The following is a 19,745-nucleotide window of genomic DNA, read 5'->3' as shown; positions in this document are numbered from 1 at the left end:
GATTTATGAAATATATAGATATGTAATTCATTAAAGTATTAAATATATAGTGCAATATGTTTGGTATATAGCCCTAGTATTTTACGCCTTTACATTTTGTGCCTGTGCCAGTTTGATGCTTGAAACACAATTGCATGGTGGCATGCTGTAACTGAAGTATCAGTGAAGTATACCATACGAAAAGTTTTTATTTAGTCTGGTTTTCTTTTTGACTGTGATAGTGTGTACACAAAAGTAGATCAGTTGTTAATGTCTACAGTTTTTTTTTTTTTTTTTTTTTTTCCATTATGCAAAGTTTACTGTGTGTGCTCACACCCACGCAAAATAGGAAACGGGGTGTTTCCCCAAACTTTTGGTGTGGCTTATGTTCTCCTTTTAGCTACATTTGCTTGTATTTGATGTGCTTGCATGCTATCCACACATGCCCAATGGGTAAAACACATTACAGGTTCTCAGAAAATGTCAGCATATATATATAATGTCAGTCCCTGAGTTTCAAAAAAAAACTTCAGTACTTATTTTTTGTTTGGGTTTAAACATTTATCGTTCTATGCCATTTTCTCACTTCTAGGTGCTTGTCAATTTCAAGGAAATTATTACTAATCCATGCCAGATACTCATATTTACCTGAATGCCACAGTGATAAGTAGCTGTTAAGTTGGAACTATTTGACAATTACTCTATTTAGAAAACTCAAATACAGAAAATCAGTATTGATACTGATGCCTGCAATTAAGGTGTAAAGGAGGTGAAATTGCACTTTGGCAGATTATTATCTAGCCAGTATAACACCCTTCCGTTCAATAGAAAAAAACACACTGTATACTACAGTAATATCAGAACTGATTTAAATGGTGAAACACCAAAGTTAACAAGAAGGAATAAGAAAACCTGTCATGTTTCTAAAGAATGCTTGTATTGTAAGTTTTGTGATCTTGTAAAACGGGGAAAGGAAGGAAAGTATAAGAAGAAAAATAGATATTCCTGACCTTAACTGTTCTTTTCAAAACATACATCACAAGTCATACACAGTATGAAATGGAACGCATTTTACCTAATAAAAGAATATGGTTTGTTTTATTTCAGACTGTTTTGTTGTATTAATATGCCTTTGAGTAAAGACTGATACAGGGCAGTTCTGGGAGCAAACAAACTGCTTAGACAATGTTCACAGGAGTGCGCACACATGTGATCAAACCACGTTATGATGGAGATTTAAATTGAACACCGATAAATCAAGTGTTAGTTGACTTTAATAAAATGACATGTAATATAGGCCTAATACTGAATCTCAAAAGTGAGAATGCAAAATGCTATAGCATATATATTTTTTTATCTGTAAAAATAAGTTCCTTAGAGACCTTTATTTTAAATAATCCTAGGTAGAATATACACTCACCTAAAGGATTATTAGGAACACCTGTTCAATTTCTCATTAATGCAATTATCTAACCAACCAATCACATGGCAGTCGCTTCAATGCATTTAGGGGTGTGGTCCTGGTCAAGACAATCTCCTGAACTCCAAACTGAATGTCTGAATGGGAAAGAAAGGTGATTTAAGCCATTTTGAGCGTGGCATGGTTGTTGGTGCCAAAAGGTGCCGGTCTGAGTATTTCACAATCTGCTCAGTTACTGGGATTTTCACGCACAACCATTTCTAGGGTTTACAAAGAATGGTGTGAAAAGGGAAAAACATCCAGTATGCGGCAGTCCTGTGGGCGAAAATGCCTTGTTGATGCTAGAGGTCAGAGGAGAATGGGGCCGACTGATTCAAGCTGATAGAAGAGCAACTTTGACTGAAATAACCACTCGTTGCAACCGAGGTATGCAGCAAAGCATTTGTGAAGCCACAACACGTACAACCTTGAGGCGGATGGGCTACAACAGCAGAAGACCCCACCGGGTACCACTCATCTTCACTACAAATAGGAAAAAGAGGCTACAATTTGCACAAGCTCACCAAAATTGGACAGTTGAAGACTGAAAAAATGTTGCCTGGTCTAATGAGTCTCGATTTCTGTTGAGACATTCAGATGGTAGAGTCAGAATTTGGTGTAAACAGAATGAGAACATGGATCCATCATGCCTTGTTACCACTGTGCAGGCTGGTGGTGGTGGTGTAATGGTGTGGGGGATGTTTTCTTGGCACACTTTAGGCCCCTTAGTGCCAACTGGGCATCGTTTAAATGCCACGGCCTACCTGAGCATTGTTTCTGACCATGTCCATCCCTTTATGACCACCATGTACCCATCCTCTGATGGCTACTTCCAGCAGGATAATGCACCATGTCACAAAGGTCGAATCATTTCAAATTGGTTTCTTGAACATGACAATGAGTTCACTGTACTAAACTGGCCCCCACAGTCACCAGATCTCAACCCAATAGAGCATCTTTGGGATGTGGTGGAACAGGAGCTTCGTGCCCTGGATGTGCATCCCACAAATCTCCATCAACTGCAAGATGCTATCCTATCAATATGGGCCAACATTTCTAAAGAATGCTTTCAGCACCTTGTTGAATCAATGCCACGTAGAATTAAGGCAGTTCTGAAGGCGAAAGGGGGTCAAACACAGTATTAGTATGGTGTTCCTAATAATCCTTTAGGTGAGTGTAAATGCTAATATGTGAACTTCAAAGCAACAAAGTGTCTCATTATGCACATACAATATTTGCTTTTATGTGAAGTGAAAAAAAAAGATTGCAGATAAGACATTTATACGGTGTTTCCAACGTCATTCTCTTGCCCTTACCTGGGCACTATACTCTGAACTCGCCCTACATTGAGGCTGCCTGTGGGTGGCCTAGGAGGCACAGTACGATGCTGTACCTGGGTGGTTAGAGAGCGGTCAGCTGGACAATGAAACCGCTGTAATGAAAAGCTTGAAACGCACTGTATTGCCAGAACCTAATGTATGCACAAGCAAGAATTGCTTTTGAAAAGGTAAGGTTCATCAAAGCAAACTTTTAGGTTGTTGTTTCCACAGAGTTCATGTGCATAAAATGGGTATTCTATTTTTATAATCTTTGTAATAAACTAAATAATTCTGATCCGGGCCTCATGAACATGATTTTGAATTATTGCCCCCCTTTGTGCAGTTGCTGTCATTTGTCAGTTTGAGTGGGGATTCCTATTAACAGTGGTATTCATTATCAATTCAAATCAGTAAGGTTTCACTGTGAAACATCTTTGTATCGTCATGTGAAATACTTATATTTGAAGCGTATGAAGGCAAGCAATATGTGTTGTATATCAAACCACTAAAAATGGGTTGTCCATTTTTAACTTGAGAATACAGACAGTAGCACATATGTAAATCCCTTTTTAAAAAGTCTGAAATTGCAAAACACACCAATCTAAAAATGAAACGCCAGTCCCAGCTGCTTGCCCCTACACAGTAGATGCAGATGGGATGAAAACTCAAAAAGGTAATATAAACATAATTACATTGGGCTATATTGACACAAAAAGCAAGATGATACAAACCATAAAATTTGATTAAGCAGCAATGCACTCTGTAACTGTGGAATAGGCCTAGTAACCCCTCAAGTATCAGCCATACTTATTAACTATTTACATCCACCCAGAGTCCCCCAGGAGGTTCCTGCTAAAACCCCTGCAGTCACCAGCTCTTAGTGTGACCAGCCATGCTCCAATGCAGACCTGACCTGGGGTTCCATTCGTACACTTACAGTCGTACTGATCGTTGAACTGAGAATAGCAGTGATATTTTCTCCCATTGATAGTTTCTCCCCAGGAGCAGGTATTTGAAATGAGTGTTACCGAAATATCTCCTTGTTAATGATTGGGAATGACCCATCTTCAGTCTATCTTGTTGAGCTGTGATGTATCGGAAAAATATTTAAATGCATCACATGCAATTAATAACTGTAATAATAATGTTTTAAATATACTGATTTTAATGTGTTTGCAGAACATTTTGGTGTTTGTAAAACCATGCAAGTCCTCTTAGTTGTGTGTGTGTGTATTACTGTATTAAACAAATGCATGACTGTAAAAATTCTTCTGACTTTAGAATGAATGAAAAAGGAAACCCATAGAATAAAAATTCTCAAAATACACCAGTAATATTGAAAATTGAAAAGGTTAATGGTATTATTATAAACTATCAGTCATTAAAATACAGAATTGATTAATTTATCAGGAAGCTTATTAATGTAGCCCTGGGCTTTAGATCTGCGCATACACGTTTATAGAATAAAGCTAATTGTGTAACAAACTATGAACGGGGCAATTTGCTAAAGTTGTTGTTAGGTTGTCAGTTTCGTAACATTTGTGTGCTGCACAACTCCACACATGGCAGTATTTCACTTCTCCACGCAAGTTAAACTGGGTTGAGCTGGGAACCTGGCTTTTTAGTCAGCTGCTTTAATGTGATATGTTATGAATGATCTAATGTGTAAAAAAAAAAAATGTTGATTTGGAATATCACCCTCATATAGGCTAAATCTAAAAAAAAATAAAAAAAAATAAGCTGTCTTTTTCTGATCTCTCTCTCTCTCTCTCTCATATATATATATTTTAAAATTAAGTCATATTACATCAAATTGTTGAGTCAAGTTAAAAACCAGGAAGCAAGCAAGTTAGGAAAATTCTGTTCCTAAAACTCTCAATTCAGTTTCTAATACTTGATTTTGTGATCACATAAAATCAGCACCCCTACATATATTATACTCAACTGACAATGGTCAAACATCTGGTCACAGCCCTGTAAATATGAAGGGAGATATCTTCAATTAAGCATTAGGCCACTTTAACCAACAATCAGTTGTGAGAGGAATAATAATAATGGATATATATATATATATATATATATATATATATATATGAGAGAGAGAGAGAGAGAGAGAGAGAGATATAGAGATAGATATAGATATATATCTATATATATAGATATATATGTATATGTGTGTATGTATATGTATGTGTGTGTATATATATATATATATATATATATATATATATATATATATATATATATATATATATATATATATATATATACACACATATATACACACATATATACATTTTTTTGTTTGTTTTTTTTGTTTCGTAACCCAAAGAATCATAATTATGACTGCGTTGCACTTCTAACACTATAAATTAGTTTCTTCAACCAAATTTGCATCTGGTTGGTTCAGTCCCCTTTAGAAGTTTATTTCACGGTGCTTAAATTAATTTAACATTGATTGCCTCAGGGTTTCCACTTAGCAGATATATGTAACATGTGGCTTCCAAAATCTGATTTATATTCTGCAACTAATTCTGCAAACTCCATTCTAAAACAAGATGAAGATTAATAACAGCCTGAAGACTTGTCACCATCTTACCTGAAGTGAAATGGAAGTATCCAGACCTGAACTACTCCTTTAATAGTTATAAAGCCAACAGTTAAAAGTGAGATTAGTTGTATTGGGCGTCAGTGTGTAAAATTATTTTCTCGCTCAAGTGCTGCAGCATATTTTCTGTGTAAATCATTGACGGGAGAAAGGAAAGAACATGCCAAACATCTCTGTGAAATACTTAACAGAAAGTACAGAAATGCTTCTCTTTGAATATGGAAATCTGTAGCTGGTATAATGAAATCACTAAAGGGTCTGTTAAGCAGATTTATATATCAGGCAAGCTTCCTGTAAACCCTCTTGAAATGCTTGAAATGTTTAAGCAGTTTCTGTAAATGATGCATTGCAACTGAAATGCTCATTCTAGGAGTGTTTTTGAAGCGGCTGATATTCCTGTGGTTGGGGAAAAAAGCTTCCAGTGGAAGTGCTCAGAATTGCTAATTTAGGAAATCCCTCGGAGAGTGGCAGGACAGACTGCAGAAAGCTCCGGTGTTGACTGCTACTTCATTTTTAATGAATCACTCTTTTCTGTTTGAATGCATTTCTGAAATTATAGATGTGTCAAATTGCTTTTAGACAGCTGCTCCACTCTGCTTAGTGCTGTAAGTAGCTGAAGACTGGAGGATTGAAAAGCAGAAAAAAAGAAAGAGAAAATGTTGCAGGCATGCAAAGAAATATGTTGATCAAGTTGGTATAAACCTAGAGTTTAAATTGTATTTGACATCCTATATATTTAAATAAAACTTCATTTTTTTATTTTAACTTTTTTAAGGTCATGGGACATTCCTTTTTAACATTTTTTCTTGATTATAGGCCTATGTCTTTTTTTAACACAAATTAATCTCCACAAGTAGTAATAAACTGTCCATGTGACTGATCTAAGATCAGAAAGGGGATGAAAATACATGTCTGCAAATACATAGATATACTAAATATTGGCTCCCATTGTCTCAACTCCATTGATTAACCTGAAATCGTTATTGCTACTCACTTTAAGGATAAACATGTAGTCTATTTTAAACAAATTGGTGAGTTAATGTTTTTCCAACCTTCCACTATACCTATTTGAAATATTGGTTTACAGTTCCATTGTTAAATATGACAGTTTAATATGAACCTTGTGTAGGGTCCTGACATTCAGTCATGGAAAAATTCAAAATGTATTCAAAGTCATTCAAAATTGTGGAGTGTCAGTGCAACTTCCTTAATACTTGTGGTTCATGTTGTTGCTAATTATACAATAAACAAGGATGGTAAGCTGAAGTAAAATAAAACCTTTTTTTTTCTTTGAAGATGGTTTTGTTGTAGGATATAAAAAGCCATGGAGCACCACCCAGATTCAGCAGTGTTAAAGTATGGGTAAATAAGCTAGTTTTTTTAATTACTTGTGTTCCCCATAGTTCCTAAATAAACTCAGTACCTTCAGGTAATTGGCAAAGTAAACCTTGCCTGGATTCATTTTAAAGTGCTGTGAGAAAAAAACACCAATATTAACCCGAATTAATTAATTGTCCTCTGTAACTCAAATGTCTTTCAGGTGGTATCATGGAAAACTTGACCGGACCATTGCAGAGGAGCGCCTGCGACAGGCCAGGACACCAGGCAGTTACCTCATCAGGGAGAGTGACCGCAGGCCGGGCTCCTTTGTGCTGTCCTTCCTGAGCAAAACCAGCGCTGTAAACCACTTCAGGTAACGGCTCTCGGTGCATTTCCCAGCTGTGATGCTCTGTGATTTGGATTTCGTCAGCCTTGGCTGGGTGATCTAGTATGACTGGGGGAAGGGAGGTGGCAAGAAACACTTCGTGCTTCTGATTGGAAAAATCAACAAAAAGCATACAGAAACTATTTGTTTGGACAGCATTATGGGATTAAATGAGTCTAACTTTCTTGCAGTGTCACCAAGTCCCTTTTTCAAAACACATTGCACACAGTGGCTATCGGGTCTTTCTGGGTTGAGTAGGAGGTTTATGTTCATTAACAGAAAATGGTGACATTCCTATCACAAGATCTAACCTCTCAAAGAAAACAAATGTTACAGTAAGACTTTCAGAGGAGCTGATGTTGGCTCTAATACAAAATGAAGATGTGGGAGGAAAGCTTAAGTTTAATCATAATAGCAGCTATTGTTAGAAACTGTATATGTATAAATAGAAACATTACACCATAAGCTGTGTGCAGCCCACCTCTCTTACCACATCGACATGCTGTGGACTTCAGCATCGGCTTAAACAAGTGGGTGGCATTCGTCATGTGTCTGTTAACTTTAATGAACTGTAAGCCAGCAAGTAGGCCTAGTTGTTTATTTCGCAATTAACTTTGAACACAGAAATCATGTGTGCATTATTTTATAATCCCTTCTGCTTTGTTTTTAGACCTAGGGCATTTTATAAGAGCTGTAGTACATTAAAGATGTACTGGGAAATACATTTATTTTAGATCACTTGCTTATTATATGATGATTAAATTTAAAAATATCTCTGGTGGCTAAGTGCACCCTGGTGCACATTTGTGTTCTGCAATGGACTTCTATTGCAGATCTGCTTTTACAAGTTTTATTTTTTGGGGGGGGGAAATACAAATATTTGTAGTCAGGGCAGGTAGAATGGGTTGGTAGCTAATATTGTAAGCCTTAACACCTGACTGTAATGTAAGGTTATGACCCTGCTAATTATCCTAATGCAAAATTCAGTTTAAACCGAGACATTCAAATACAACACCCTTTTAGGTTGTTTAAGGGGGAAAAGCAGATTTTAGACTCTCACAGTAAACTAGATAAATATTTCTGTACATGTTTTATATTCCCTGTTTAGAATTTTTAAAAATATGAAATGTAATCTAAATGTCAATGTTGTGGTGTAAGTGCCTGCAGAAGACAATGTGACATGAGTGCTAATACACAGGTTTATATATTTATTTCAGGATAATCGCAATGTGTGGAGATTATTACATTGGTGGCCGACGGTTTTCCTCTCTGTCAGACCTGATTGGCTATTACAGCTATGTATCCTGTTTACTTAAAGGAGAAAAGCTGCTATCTCCCGTGGCCCCTCCAGAGGTAGGAATCAAATTAATTCGATGTACTGCAATGCATTACACAGACTTGCTTTATCGTACACTACATCATCAGTAATAAAATGTATGCAGTGAGTTATTTGACTGAAGATTAATGGTTGCTGTGAAATGTTTTTCTTCTAAAGCCAAATTAAAGAAATTAGTTATTATTCAGATCTTGAATCAGTGAATATGGTTTGGTACCAAGTTACTCTTGCTGTGCAATAAAATGTGGCACAGCTTAGCATTGGTAAAACCCATAATACCCTATGTAAAAACCAGTAAAGACCAGTATGCAAGGTCTGCTGTAAAACCAAAACATAATTGTAGGGTCAAATACTTCCAGTGTATATTGTTTTAAATTATATTCTCATATATACATAATTCATGTTATTACAGCCTGTGGAAGACAGAAGGAGAGTGCGAGCAATCCTCCCATACACCAAAGTGCCAGATACCGATGAAATCAGGTAAATAAAACCACTTTACAACCAAACAAACATAAAACAAAAGTTTTCAGGCTGCAATGAATCCAGCCTAAAGATACAGAGGACTAAAACATGGGTTGTTTCCAAACTTGGTTGTAAGATTCTCTGTGCAGACTTAAAGGTTGAAGTTTTGTTGTTGTGAATTTTGTCAGCAGCTACATTTGAGGAATCGGCAATCAGATTTTACACATTCGTTTCTTGTATCTAAGAACTACTGACATAGTGCCTGATGGGAAATCTCACAGCTCTGTGTTAATCGTTTTTATGCCACATTCAGTATCAGTTCTAATTATTATTGATTTAAAAAAATAAAATGTCATCAATCTACGGCAGTAATGTCCAGAACGACTTATAGTTTACACAAGACACAAAAAGAAAGGCCACAAATACATAAGAATACAATATAAATGCTACAATACTTGCTTTGTGCCACATTCAGAGAGAGCCATCTCAAAGCAAAAACAACATCCCTGCTGTGGACGCATCACATTTGCTTTAGTCCTCTAGCTACGCCCCTGGGCGGGTCCTGAGGTTAAGTTTGTGAAATCTTTGTTATTCAGGTATTGCTTTAGAAAAGGATTAAATATGTATATATGTTCTTAAAATATTTTATTTTATGTAATTGTCATATTCTAAGTTTATCCAAGCTACTACATAAATTAATAGAACTGCTTTTTAAGTCATGTGTCGCACAATCCAAATGCATTCTTTATTGGTTTGCAGGAGACCCCTTCAGTTAGAAATAGGGTATTACAGCAATGAACCTTTTGTACCAGCATTGCTTTACAAATGCAGGATTAATGGTTACACATGTGCTTTTTGAAATTATTATTGATAGATGCTGTGGAAGTGCTGAGTTTTATGAAAAAAATATAAAAGATAGATAGGCAGCTTGGCAGGGAAATTTGTTTGCAAACTTTTGAAGGAGAATTAATCCTTCTGATTGTTGTATTCAGTACTGCAAGCACATTACAGGTCTCCTTTGTTTTGAAATATATAAATTATCTTGTATAAAATAACACATACTAGAGGACCACATCTCCTTATGTGAATTAGTGCAATTAAATATTGTAGATCTGGATTTGTGTGCCTCACATATTCACACAATATGTATTAATTAATACAAAATGTAGGGCGATATTTCTCTTTCACACTTACGCACTTACTGAGTGACGGTGTCAGTATGTTGTGGCCAGATGTGTCTGTCTGCTGCTAGCCAGTCTGACAGTTCTCTCTCTCAAGGTCACACTGTCCGTTGTGAACTTGCTGAGGAAAGCCCTATTTATTTACTGTTTGATACCTTGTATTAGTGGTAATGCACGTTTGTTTCTTTTTATTGCCAGTTTCCTAAAAGGGGACATGTTTATCGTTCACAATGAACTAGATGATGGGTGGATGTGGGTGACAAACGTACGGACTGAAGAGCAAGGCCTCATTGTAGAGGACCTGGTAGAGGAAGTGGTGAGTGTACTCCTACTAAGGATAGTTATCCTCTGTGTCAAAATGCATACATCATATAATTGGTCCATGAATAAATGTCTTAAATCGGTGTCTATTTAAGTCTCAGAAGACAATCAAATAAATGTGTATAGCATTACTTCTGACAAATCTTGCTAATTTGTTTAAGAACTGGTAACATTGAGGTGTGGTACATTACATTTTTTCTTTTTATTGTACTTCATTGCAGGGGCGAGAAGAAGATCCACATGAGGGCAAAGTGTAAGTAGATAATCTTTCATGAACACTGAAATCAGTTTTAACAATTACTGCATCAGTTTAACCCGAGACTTTGGCTGTCCTGTGTTTTGTAATTGTTATTTATAGAGCTGTATCTTCAGGAAATATGTTCCATTAATTAAAACCACTTTGTGCGCCTTCCTCAGCTTTTCAGAATTTAGGTTTGCCTCGTTGCAAGGATGAGCATACTGTAATCATTTTCTCATGAAATTGATTAATTGAGCTGCTGAGCGAGATAATTAAAACAACCTAGAAAGTAACTGCAAGTGGACAGTGCAGCAGACCTGTATATTGATTAATTTATATAATTGGCTGTTACTGGATGTTACTTGCACATTGCTCTGAATGTCACTTGATTCAGGAAATGTAGATTTAATATCCATGAGAGAGCATCTGTAAGGATTGTTGCAATTTGGATTTGACCCCTTTCAAAATTCAGTACAGATTTTTAAAACCTATTCTCATTTCCCAAAAAAGCAAAATAGCCTAGCAATGTGTGCATAGTGCTCATCCAAGCATTTCAGTTCACTTCTCTTTATTTTAAGAATGTAAGAACATAAGAAAGTTTACAATCGAGAGAAAGCCATTCGCCCCATCGTGCTCGTTTGGTGTCCATTAATAACTAAGTGATCCAAGGATCCTAGTCAGTCTATTTTTAAATGTTCCCAAATTGTTGCTTCAACCACATCACTGGGGAGTTTGTTCAGATTGTGACGCCTCTCTGTGTGAAAAAGTGTCTCCTGTTTTCTGTCTTGAATGCCTTGAATACCCAATTTCCATTTGTGTCCTAGGTCTTTCTCATGCGTTACTTCATCTAGTTCTATTCCTCCCATAGTGTAATTATATTGGATATTTTTGTTACCTGCATGTAATATCTTGCACTTGTCCACATTGAATTTCATCTGCCAGGTGTCGGCCCACAACTGAATATTATCTAAGTCCCTTTGAATAGCCTGTGCTGCCGATATTGTACCTGCTGAGCCACCTATTTTAGTATCATCTGACAAGTTTGCTAACTATCCCAGAGTTTAGATCATTAATATAGATTAGAAAAAGCAAAGGCCCTAGTACTGATCCCTGTGGAACTCCACTAACAACCTCACTCCAGTTAGAAGCAACTCCTCTAATCAACACCTTCCATTTCCTATACATCAACCAGTTCATAATCCATCTACTTACATTACCCTGAATGCCTACAGCTTCCAATTTGAGGATCAGTCTTTGGTGTGGAACCTTATCAAAAGCTTTTTGACAATCTAAGTATATCATATCATATGCTTTCAGATGATCTATAGCTGCAGTTCAAAGAACTCTAATAGATTAGTAAGACATGATCTGCCTCGTCTAAACCCATGTTGACTATCTCCAAGAATATGGATTTCATTAAGATGCTCCTGTATTTTCTGTCTAAGCATTTTTTCCAACATTTTACAAGTGATGCATTTGAGACTGATTGGTCTGTAATTTCCTGGCTCAGTTTTGTCCCCTTTCTTGATGATTGGTATGACATTTGCCGTCTTCCAGTCAGTTGGCACATCCCCTGTTCTAAGTGTCATTTGGAATATTTGAGTATAATTTCCCTCATTTCTTTAAGTACTGTTGAAAATATACAATCTGGCCCATTTTGTATTTCTTGAGTGAGCCATCCATAATCTTTAAGTAATGATTAGGGGGTATCAATGCTATTGGCTGAATCGTGGCAGGAGAGACATGACTAAGCATGCAGACTTGAGTCAGCAGTGACTCATCGCTACGGCTGCTGTCTGATGCCAATAGCACAGAGCAGAAACAGGGATGCAGCTCGGTCCAGTGTTTTTGTTTTATAATGGGCTATTTTCATCCTCTTTCTAGCTGGTATCATGGAAAGATCAACAAACAGGAAGCATACAACCTGCTGATGACAGGTACCTGCTCAGATCACTGCAGTTTTAAAGTGAAGCCTGAATGAATGTCGGGGCTACTTTGGGAGGGGGAGGGGGATGTAAACAAAGCAGACATGGGTGTCAGTGAATATGAAACCATACAAAATACATTTGAATTAAACCCTGATAGTGACGATGTAGAGACGGTTATGAGTCTTCGTAATATTTATGAATACAATGTATGTTAATCCTGCTGTGAGACAGTCTACTTATAGAATGTTTCAGTACATGTATGTTGATGGATACAGTGGCAGAAATAAATCCAATTATTTGGTACAAACCTACAAACATCTTTTTCATTTTTATCTAGTTGGACAAGTATGTGGTTTTCTGGTCAGACCCTCGGACAACACACCTGGGGACTACTCGTTGTTTTTTCGGACCAATGAAAATATTCAGAGGTTTAAAATATGTCCAACTCCAAACAATACGTTTATGATGGGAGGGAGATACTACAACAGGTAAATAGATTGTGTTTGTATGAAGGCTGTGGCCGAATTCTGTTTCAAAACAATGCTGTCTTTCAGTCTGTCTCTGGTTCTGTTGATATTTGTCATGGATATTTAATTTTAAACAATGGAAATGAGCTGTGAAGCTTTTAGGATGTGGATGGAAAGTAATTTGGGAAAACAAGAGTGATTTTGAATAATTGATGGGCTTTTTGTTCTTCCCTGTAGTATTGACGACATCATTGACCATTACAAAAAAGAGCAGATTGTGGAAGGTTACAATCTCAAGGACCCTGTCTCAGTGCAGGTAGGAATTAAAACGTGTGCCAAAAAAAACCATGGAAGGATTTGATTAAAAAAAAAAATATATATATATATATATATATATATATATATATATATTGTATCAATTGAGTGTACTTTCAATGGAATTATAGTTTTAGTTGAACCAATCCTTAAGTATTTTGTAATATTCTAACTTTAGACTCAGTGCATCATTCTAGGATTTCTGACTTCTATGTGACATGTTTCGTTGACATAAAGTATAGACTTTTACCATGTAATAACTTTTTCAGCACCAGGAACAAGTACTTTCAGACCTTGTAGATGGCAAAGAGATATACAACACTATCAGACGGAAGACAAAGGATGCATTCTATAAGAACATTGTCAAGAAAGGCTACCTCCTATTGCATAAAGGTAAATGTTTTTTTTTTTTTTATTATTACTTTGCAGTCATTAAATGACACGCATTTATCATTAAATAAAAATAAATGCATTACAAATGACCATACAGTAATACATGTGTGTTTGTGTTTGCCAGGCAAAGGAAAAAGGTGGAAGAACCTTTACTTCATCCTGGAGGGGAATGATGCTCAGCTAATCTACTTTGAAAGTGAAAAGCGAGCCACCAAACCCAAAGGCTTAATTGATCTGAGTGTGTGTTCTGTATATGGAGTTCACGACAGTCTATTTGGCAGGTGAGACTCGTGCTGTCTGGGGTGCAGGTGCCTAACCAAAATGAAAATCAGAAATCAGATTAGTAAGCAAATTTGAATGTGGTTTGAAGGCACCTTTGTCATAACCTCCCCATCCCCCCTTGACTTTTTCAATGCATGATGCAATATACCGATCAGCCATAACATTATGACCACTGACAGGTGAAGTGAATAACACTGATAATCTCGTTATCATGGCACCTGTCAGTGGGTGGGATATATTAGGCAGCAAGTGAACATTCTGTCCTCAAAGTTGATGTGTTAGAAGCAGGAAAAATGGGCAAGCGTAAGGATCTGAGCGACTTTGACAAGGGCCAAATTGTGACTGCTAGACGACTGGGTCAGAGCATCTCCAAAACTGCAGCTCTTGTGGGGTGTTCCCGGTCTGCAGTGGTCAGTACCTATCAAAGGAAGGAAGTGGTCCAAGGAAGGAAAAGCGGTGAACCGGCGACAGGGTCATGGGCGGCCAAGGTTCATTGATGCACGTGGGGAACGAAGGCTGGCCCGTGTGGTCCGATCCAACAGACGAGCTACTGTAGCTCAAATTGCTGAAAAAGTGAATGCTGGTTCTGATAGAAAGGTGTCAGAACACACAGTGCATCGCAGTTTGTTGCGTATGGGGCTGCGTAGCCTCAGACCAGTCAGGGTGCCCATGCTGACCCCTGTCCACTGCCGAAAGCGCCTACAATGGGCACGTGAGCATCAGAATTGGACCACGGAGCAATGGAAGAAGGTGGCCTGGTCTGATGAATCACGAGTTCAAGGTGTTCCCCAGATCTCAATCCAATTGAGCATCTGTGGGATGTGCTGGACAAACAAGTCCGATCCATGGAGGCCCCACCTCGCAACTTACAGGACTTAAAGGATCTGCTGCTAACGTCTTGGTGCCAGATACCACAGCACACCTTCAGAGGTCTAGTGGAGTCCATGCCTCGACGGGTCAGAGCTGTTTTGGCGGCAAAAGGGGGACCTACACAATATTAGGCAGGTGGTCATAATGTTATGGCTGAACGGTGTATATATATAATTGATATGCTATATGTGTGTAAGTTTTCAAATGCTTTTTTATGTTTTACCTTCTTCCTTATTATAAACTTAAACCTTTCTTGTTTTGCAGGCCAAACTGTTTTCAAATTGTAGTTCAGCACTTCAGCGAAGAGCATTACATCTTCTACTTTGCAGGCGAGACTACGGAACAGGCACAGGTGTGTATACATTATAATTTAACTTTTAAATCTGTTAGGAGATTGACTAGCATTGTATGACATATGACCCTTTAAAGGCAGAGACTGTTTCTCAGTTATACCCCAAACACCCCTTTTGTTCTCTCTCAAGCTTTTAGCTCAAATTCCTGTCTGTGATTTCAATTTTCCCTGTTTAGCAAAAGCAAGAGTGTATATAAACATTCAATAAACATCTCAAACATCTATTCCTGTTTATGTATCTGCAGGACTGGATGAAATGTTTGCAAACATTTTGCATTAATCTAAGGAAACCAACACAGCCATCATCTAATAAACGTCTTCGTCAGGTATGTTTCACACAATTACAGACGTTTTCAGTACCAGTGATGCAACTAATATGATTTTTTTTTTTTTAAACAAAAGTATAATGGCTACCTAAGTGGCTTGGTATTGAGCTGTGCTTTGTACTGATAATATAAATTCTTACTATGAATTTAATAGTTAGTTATTAGTAATTGTGTGCCTGTATTTGGCATAATGGCATGAAATGGATGTACTCTGGAATGGTATGGTTAATAAAGGTAACTGATTTTACATTTATATTTTACTCTTATATTGAATACTAACAAAATAAACATATATATATATATATATATATATATATCTATATCTCCCCAGGTGAGCAGCTTAGTGCTTAATGTGGAAGAGGCGCATAAGCTTCCAGTTAAGCATTTCACAAATCCCTACTGCAATATATATCTGAACAGTGTGCAGGTGGCAAAAACCCACCCCAGAGAAGGACAGAACCCAGTGTGGACAGAAGAGTTCATCTTTGAGTGAGTGCTTCCCAATTGTTAAGTGAAACAAAGCCAGAGTTTTCCTATATCAGTGTAACTTATAATGTGCTTTGTTTTTGTAGTGACTTGTCAAGTGAAATCAACAGGTTTGAAATAACCTTAAGCAACAAGACAAAAAAGAGCAAAGATCTGGATATTTGTAAGTATTTATACTTTGTCATTAGCTTGGATTTGAATGTTCAGCTACTGTTGTTCCCTCTGCTGTACAGGACTTGATTTTATTTCTCTCTACACTTGCTAGTGTTCATGCGCTGCCAGTTAAACAAGTTGCAGAAAGGCCAGACGATAGACGAGTGGTTCCCTCTCAGTTCCCACATTCCTCTGAAGGGCATCGAGCCTGGATCCCTGCGGGTCCGAGCAAGATACTCCATGGAGAAGATCATGCCGGAAGAGGAGTACAGTGATTTCAAGGAGGTAATCCTAAGTCCGTTTGTGTTTTGCGATTTGAACCTCTTGAGAAGGCAGGCTGTTTTTGCACGTGTCATGGTCATCACATATGAATGTGTTAGAGTAGAGCACTTTTATTCGAAAAAATCACGGCATGACCTCTCTTTTTGATTTCTCCCCCCTTTCCAAATGTAGCTGGTGGTGCTGAAGGAATTTCACGTGATCTACGCTCTGGCTCACGTCTGTGGACAGGACCGCACCCTGCTGGCCAGTATTTTACTGCGAATATTTCGTCACGAAAGGATGGAAGCGCCTCTGCTAAGAACACTAAATGACCGGGAGATAAGCATGGAAGGTAAACTTTTATTTTTATTTTTCTTCTCCATTGTCCATTGTAATTATTTCTAGATATAACTAGAGCCACCAGGAACAGTTAATTTGATGGTCCAATTGAAATGAGGTCAGATTCATAGCCATGTCAAATTCAGCATCTGAACTAGTGAAATCATTAGTAATTTGGTATTTGAGTTCCACTGGTCCTGGGGCACTTGCCAAGTGCCAGGACAAAAACCTGGCGCCCTGTGCCAGGAGGCTGAAACTTGGCCGTGAGTGGGTCTTACAGCAACATAATGACCCCCACATCAAAATCCACCAAGAAATGGTTAATTCACCACAAAATCATTGGCCATCTCGGGACTTGCATCCCATTGAAAATCTGCAGTTTGAATTGAAGAGGGCAGTGCAGACCGAAGGATGTCAAGGATCTGGAAAGATTGTGTGGAGGAATGGTCTAAGATCCCTTCCAACGTGTTCTCCAATCTCATAAACAACACAGAAAACAGAAAAAGGCTCAGTGCCGTTAGCCTTGCAAGGGGAGGCTGCTGAAACCAAGGCTGCCAATAACTGTGACACTTAATTTGTGTAATGAAATAATGTATCATTTGAGATGTGTAGTGTTGATTGATTTAATCAAATCATCAGTACAATATATTCCACATGTTGGAGAATTACAATACAGGCCTAGCTCATTACCGGTGTTATTTTATACATCCTTTTTTCTAATCTTTATCAAGGGTGCCAATCATTTTGGAGGTGACTATATATATATGTGTGTGTGTGTGTGTGTGTGTGTGTATATATATATATATATATATATATATATATATATATATATATATATATATATATATATATATATATATAGATAGATAGATAATATATACTTGCACACAGCAAAGTGGAAAAACTTCTGTTTGATAGTGTCTGTGTTCTAGTGTTAAAGGACACTAAATCTAAGACCTGACTGCAGTTGTTTATAGTGCTCTTTCTTGCACTCATGGGCAGGTTTATTTGGTTTGACACTTAACTTTAAATGTTGCCCATAGACTAACTGACCTGGTACCAGTATGTTCCTACTTGTGCCACATTCCTTCTGCTCTGAGACGAGGCAGGGGGTGAACATGCATTGCTTCATGATTTTTGTAATTGTTTGCATACCATGTCAACTCTTAGTGAATGGTATGGAAAAAGTTGATGTGTTATTTTTTTTCCTGGTACAGATGAAGCAACAACACTCTTTCGTGCCACAACCCTGGCAAGCACACTTATGGAGCAGTACATGAAAGCTACAGCCACGCCGTTTGTTCACCATGCTCTGAAGGACACCATCTTGAAAATTATGGAAAGCAAGCAATCGTGTGAGGTACAATCATTTATTATTTTTTTCTCCCCCCCCCAAAAAAAAGAATGTGCCTAACAAGGGCTAAATCATGTTTTAATTGTAGCTGGTAATTATTTTAATTCAATTCAGCAGTATATTTTATACTGCTTTTCAGCTTTAATCATGTTTTTGAAATCCAGTCTTATCTGTCAGTGTTAGCAGTGTTCCTTGTGAAACCATCATACTAATTCATTGTATTTTCTAGTATTTTTCCTTTTTTTTTTTTTTTTGGATGGCTTTTGAAATATGCAAAGTACAATTGTGTTCATAAATAGGTAATTCTGTCAATATTATTTGAATACCCAATTTTGCATATTAACATTTCTTTTCAGCCATTCCATTGCATGCATATTCCTATAAATCAGTTTGACACCATTTGTACAGCCAGGTGAGACGTATCATGTTGTTGGAGAATATGAATGTGCTAAAAGTGTGTACACTCTTCAGCTGAATCCTTCCAAACTGGAGAAGAATGAAGATGTGAACATCAACTTGGCGCATCTCTTGAACATCCTTTCAGAACTTGTGGAGAAAATATTCATGGCTGCAGAGATTCTTCCACCGTAAGTAGAGACCACAACAACGCTCCTATGTTTTTTGTTTGTTTCCATTCTGTATTTTTAACCATTTATAAACATGTTCAAAAATGCAATTCCACAAACACAATTAGTCCAACTGGAAGATTTATGTAATGAATACTGTTCTTACGTTTTTAAATAAATGTTAAGTGAACTTTGTTTTCCTCCTTGTACATGTACCATTAAGATTACTTTTGATATAGCTATGAGTATTATCTGCACATTTCAGATGATTTTAAGTATGCACTCCTTGTTTTCCATCATTGAAATAATCTTTATGTATTTCAAGTTAAAATGTGCCAAAAATTCAGTGTAGAAAACTCCTAGTATTTAAGTTTGATTATACCCGATCGATGGGCTTGAAGGAAGAAAATAAATGGGTACTTTCAATATTAATATCATCTTTTGCAATTTTTCAACTGCTCAGTGCTGTGTGTCTTGATTGGCTTCGATTCTAATTAGCTTTATTACTATGATTAGCTTGTAAAGGAACTGGCAGTTCCACAAACTTCATACTGTGTAAAGTAAAATGTCCTTTTTGTTTAATTTGATAGGACCCTGAGGTTTATTTATGGATGTTTACAGAAATCTGTACAACAGAAATGGCCACAAAACACAACAATGAGGACCAGAGTTGTGAGGTAAGATGTGTGATATGTGTGACTGAAAATTATTTAATAATTGTATTTAAATCAGTATGTCATAAAGCAGATTTATAGTGTACATTTATGTTTTTTTGTGTTTGCAGAAGTGTATATAGTTCTCTGGAATTAGTAAAATGACATTATAGCTAGATTACAGTTCTTGAGTTTCTAAAATGTATTCAATTGTTTGAGCCCTTCAAAAACAATAATACTGTGCAAATCAATGCATGAGGAAGAATAGCAGAAGAATCGATGTACCCTTGTTTCTTACATTTTTGTCTATCAAAGGTTAAATGACACAACCTTTATATCATGCACATCATGTTACTTGTTTGAGTGCCTAATTTGTAAATTGTACTGGC

At 37.0% G+C, this 19,745-nt stretch overlaps 1 protein-coding gene across 2 annotated transcripts in view; it reads left to right on the top strand.

Moving 5' to 3' along the window:
• LOC136755358 (ras GTPase-activating protein 1) overlaps positions 1-19,745 on the top strand; it is a 43,120-nt gene that overhangs the window by 16,683 nt on the left and 6,692 nt on the right. For both annotated transcript variants that reach the window (XM_066711879.1, XM_066711881.1), the window contains exons 2-20: positions 6,906-7,058; positions 8,288-8,423; positions 8,819-8,889; positions 10,251-10,368; positions 10,595-10,626; positions 12,496-12,548; positions 12,877-13,027; positions 13,244-13,322; positions 13,591-13,714; positions 13,839-13,995; positions 15,131-15,218; positions 15,464-15,544; positions 15,876-16,033; positions 16,117-16,193; positions 16,296-16,468; positions 16,637-16,796; positions 18,001-18,143; positions 18,609-18,724; positions 19,294-19,380. In XM_066711879.1, coding sequence (XP_066567976.1) covers positions 6,906-7,058; positions 8,288-8,423; positions 8,819-8,889; positions 10,251-10,368; positions 10,595-10,626; positions 12,496-12,548; positions 12,877-13,027; positions 13,244-13,322; positions 13,591-13,714; positions 13,839-13,995; positions 15,131-15,218; positions 15,464-15,544; positions 15,876-16,033; positions 16,117-16,193; positions 16,296-16,468; positions 16,637-16,796; positions 18,001-18,143; positions 18,609-18,724; positions 19,294-19,380 — 2,157 coding nt within the window. The remainder of the gene's footprint in view (positions 1-6,905; positions 7,059-8,287; positions 8,424-8,818; positions 8,890-10,250; positions 10,369-10,594; positions 10,627-12,495; positions 12,549-12,876; positions 13,028-13,243; positions 13,323-13,590; positions 13,715-13,838; positions 13,996-15,130; positions 15,219-15,463; positions 15,545-15,875; positions 16,034-16,116; positions 16,194-16,295; positions 16,469-16,636; positions 16,797-18,000; positions 18,144-18,608; positions 18,725-19,293; positions 19,381-19,745) is intronic.

Source organism: Amia ocellicauda, chromosome 8 (genome assembly GCF_036373705.1).
Source record: "Amia ocellicauda isolate fAmiCal2 chromosome 8, fAmiCal2.hap1, whole genome shotgun sequence".
Taxonomy (NCBI): Eukaryota; Metazoa; Chordata; class Actinopteri; order Amiiformes; family Amiidae; genus Amia; species Amia ocellicauda.
The sequence above is the reverse complement of the archived record's forward strand: the minus strand, read 5'-3'. Positions and strand labels throughout refer to the sequence as shown.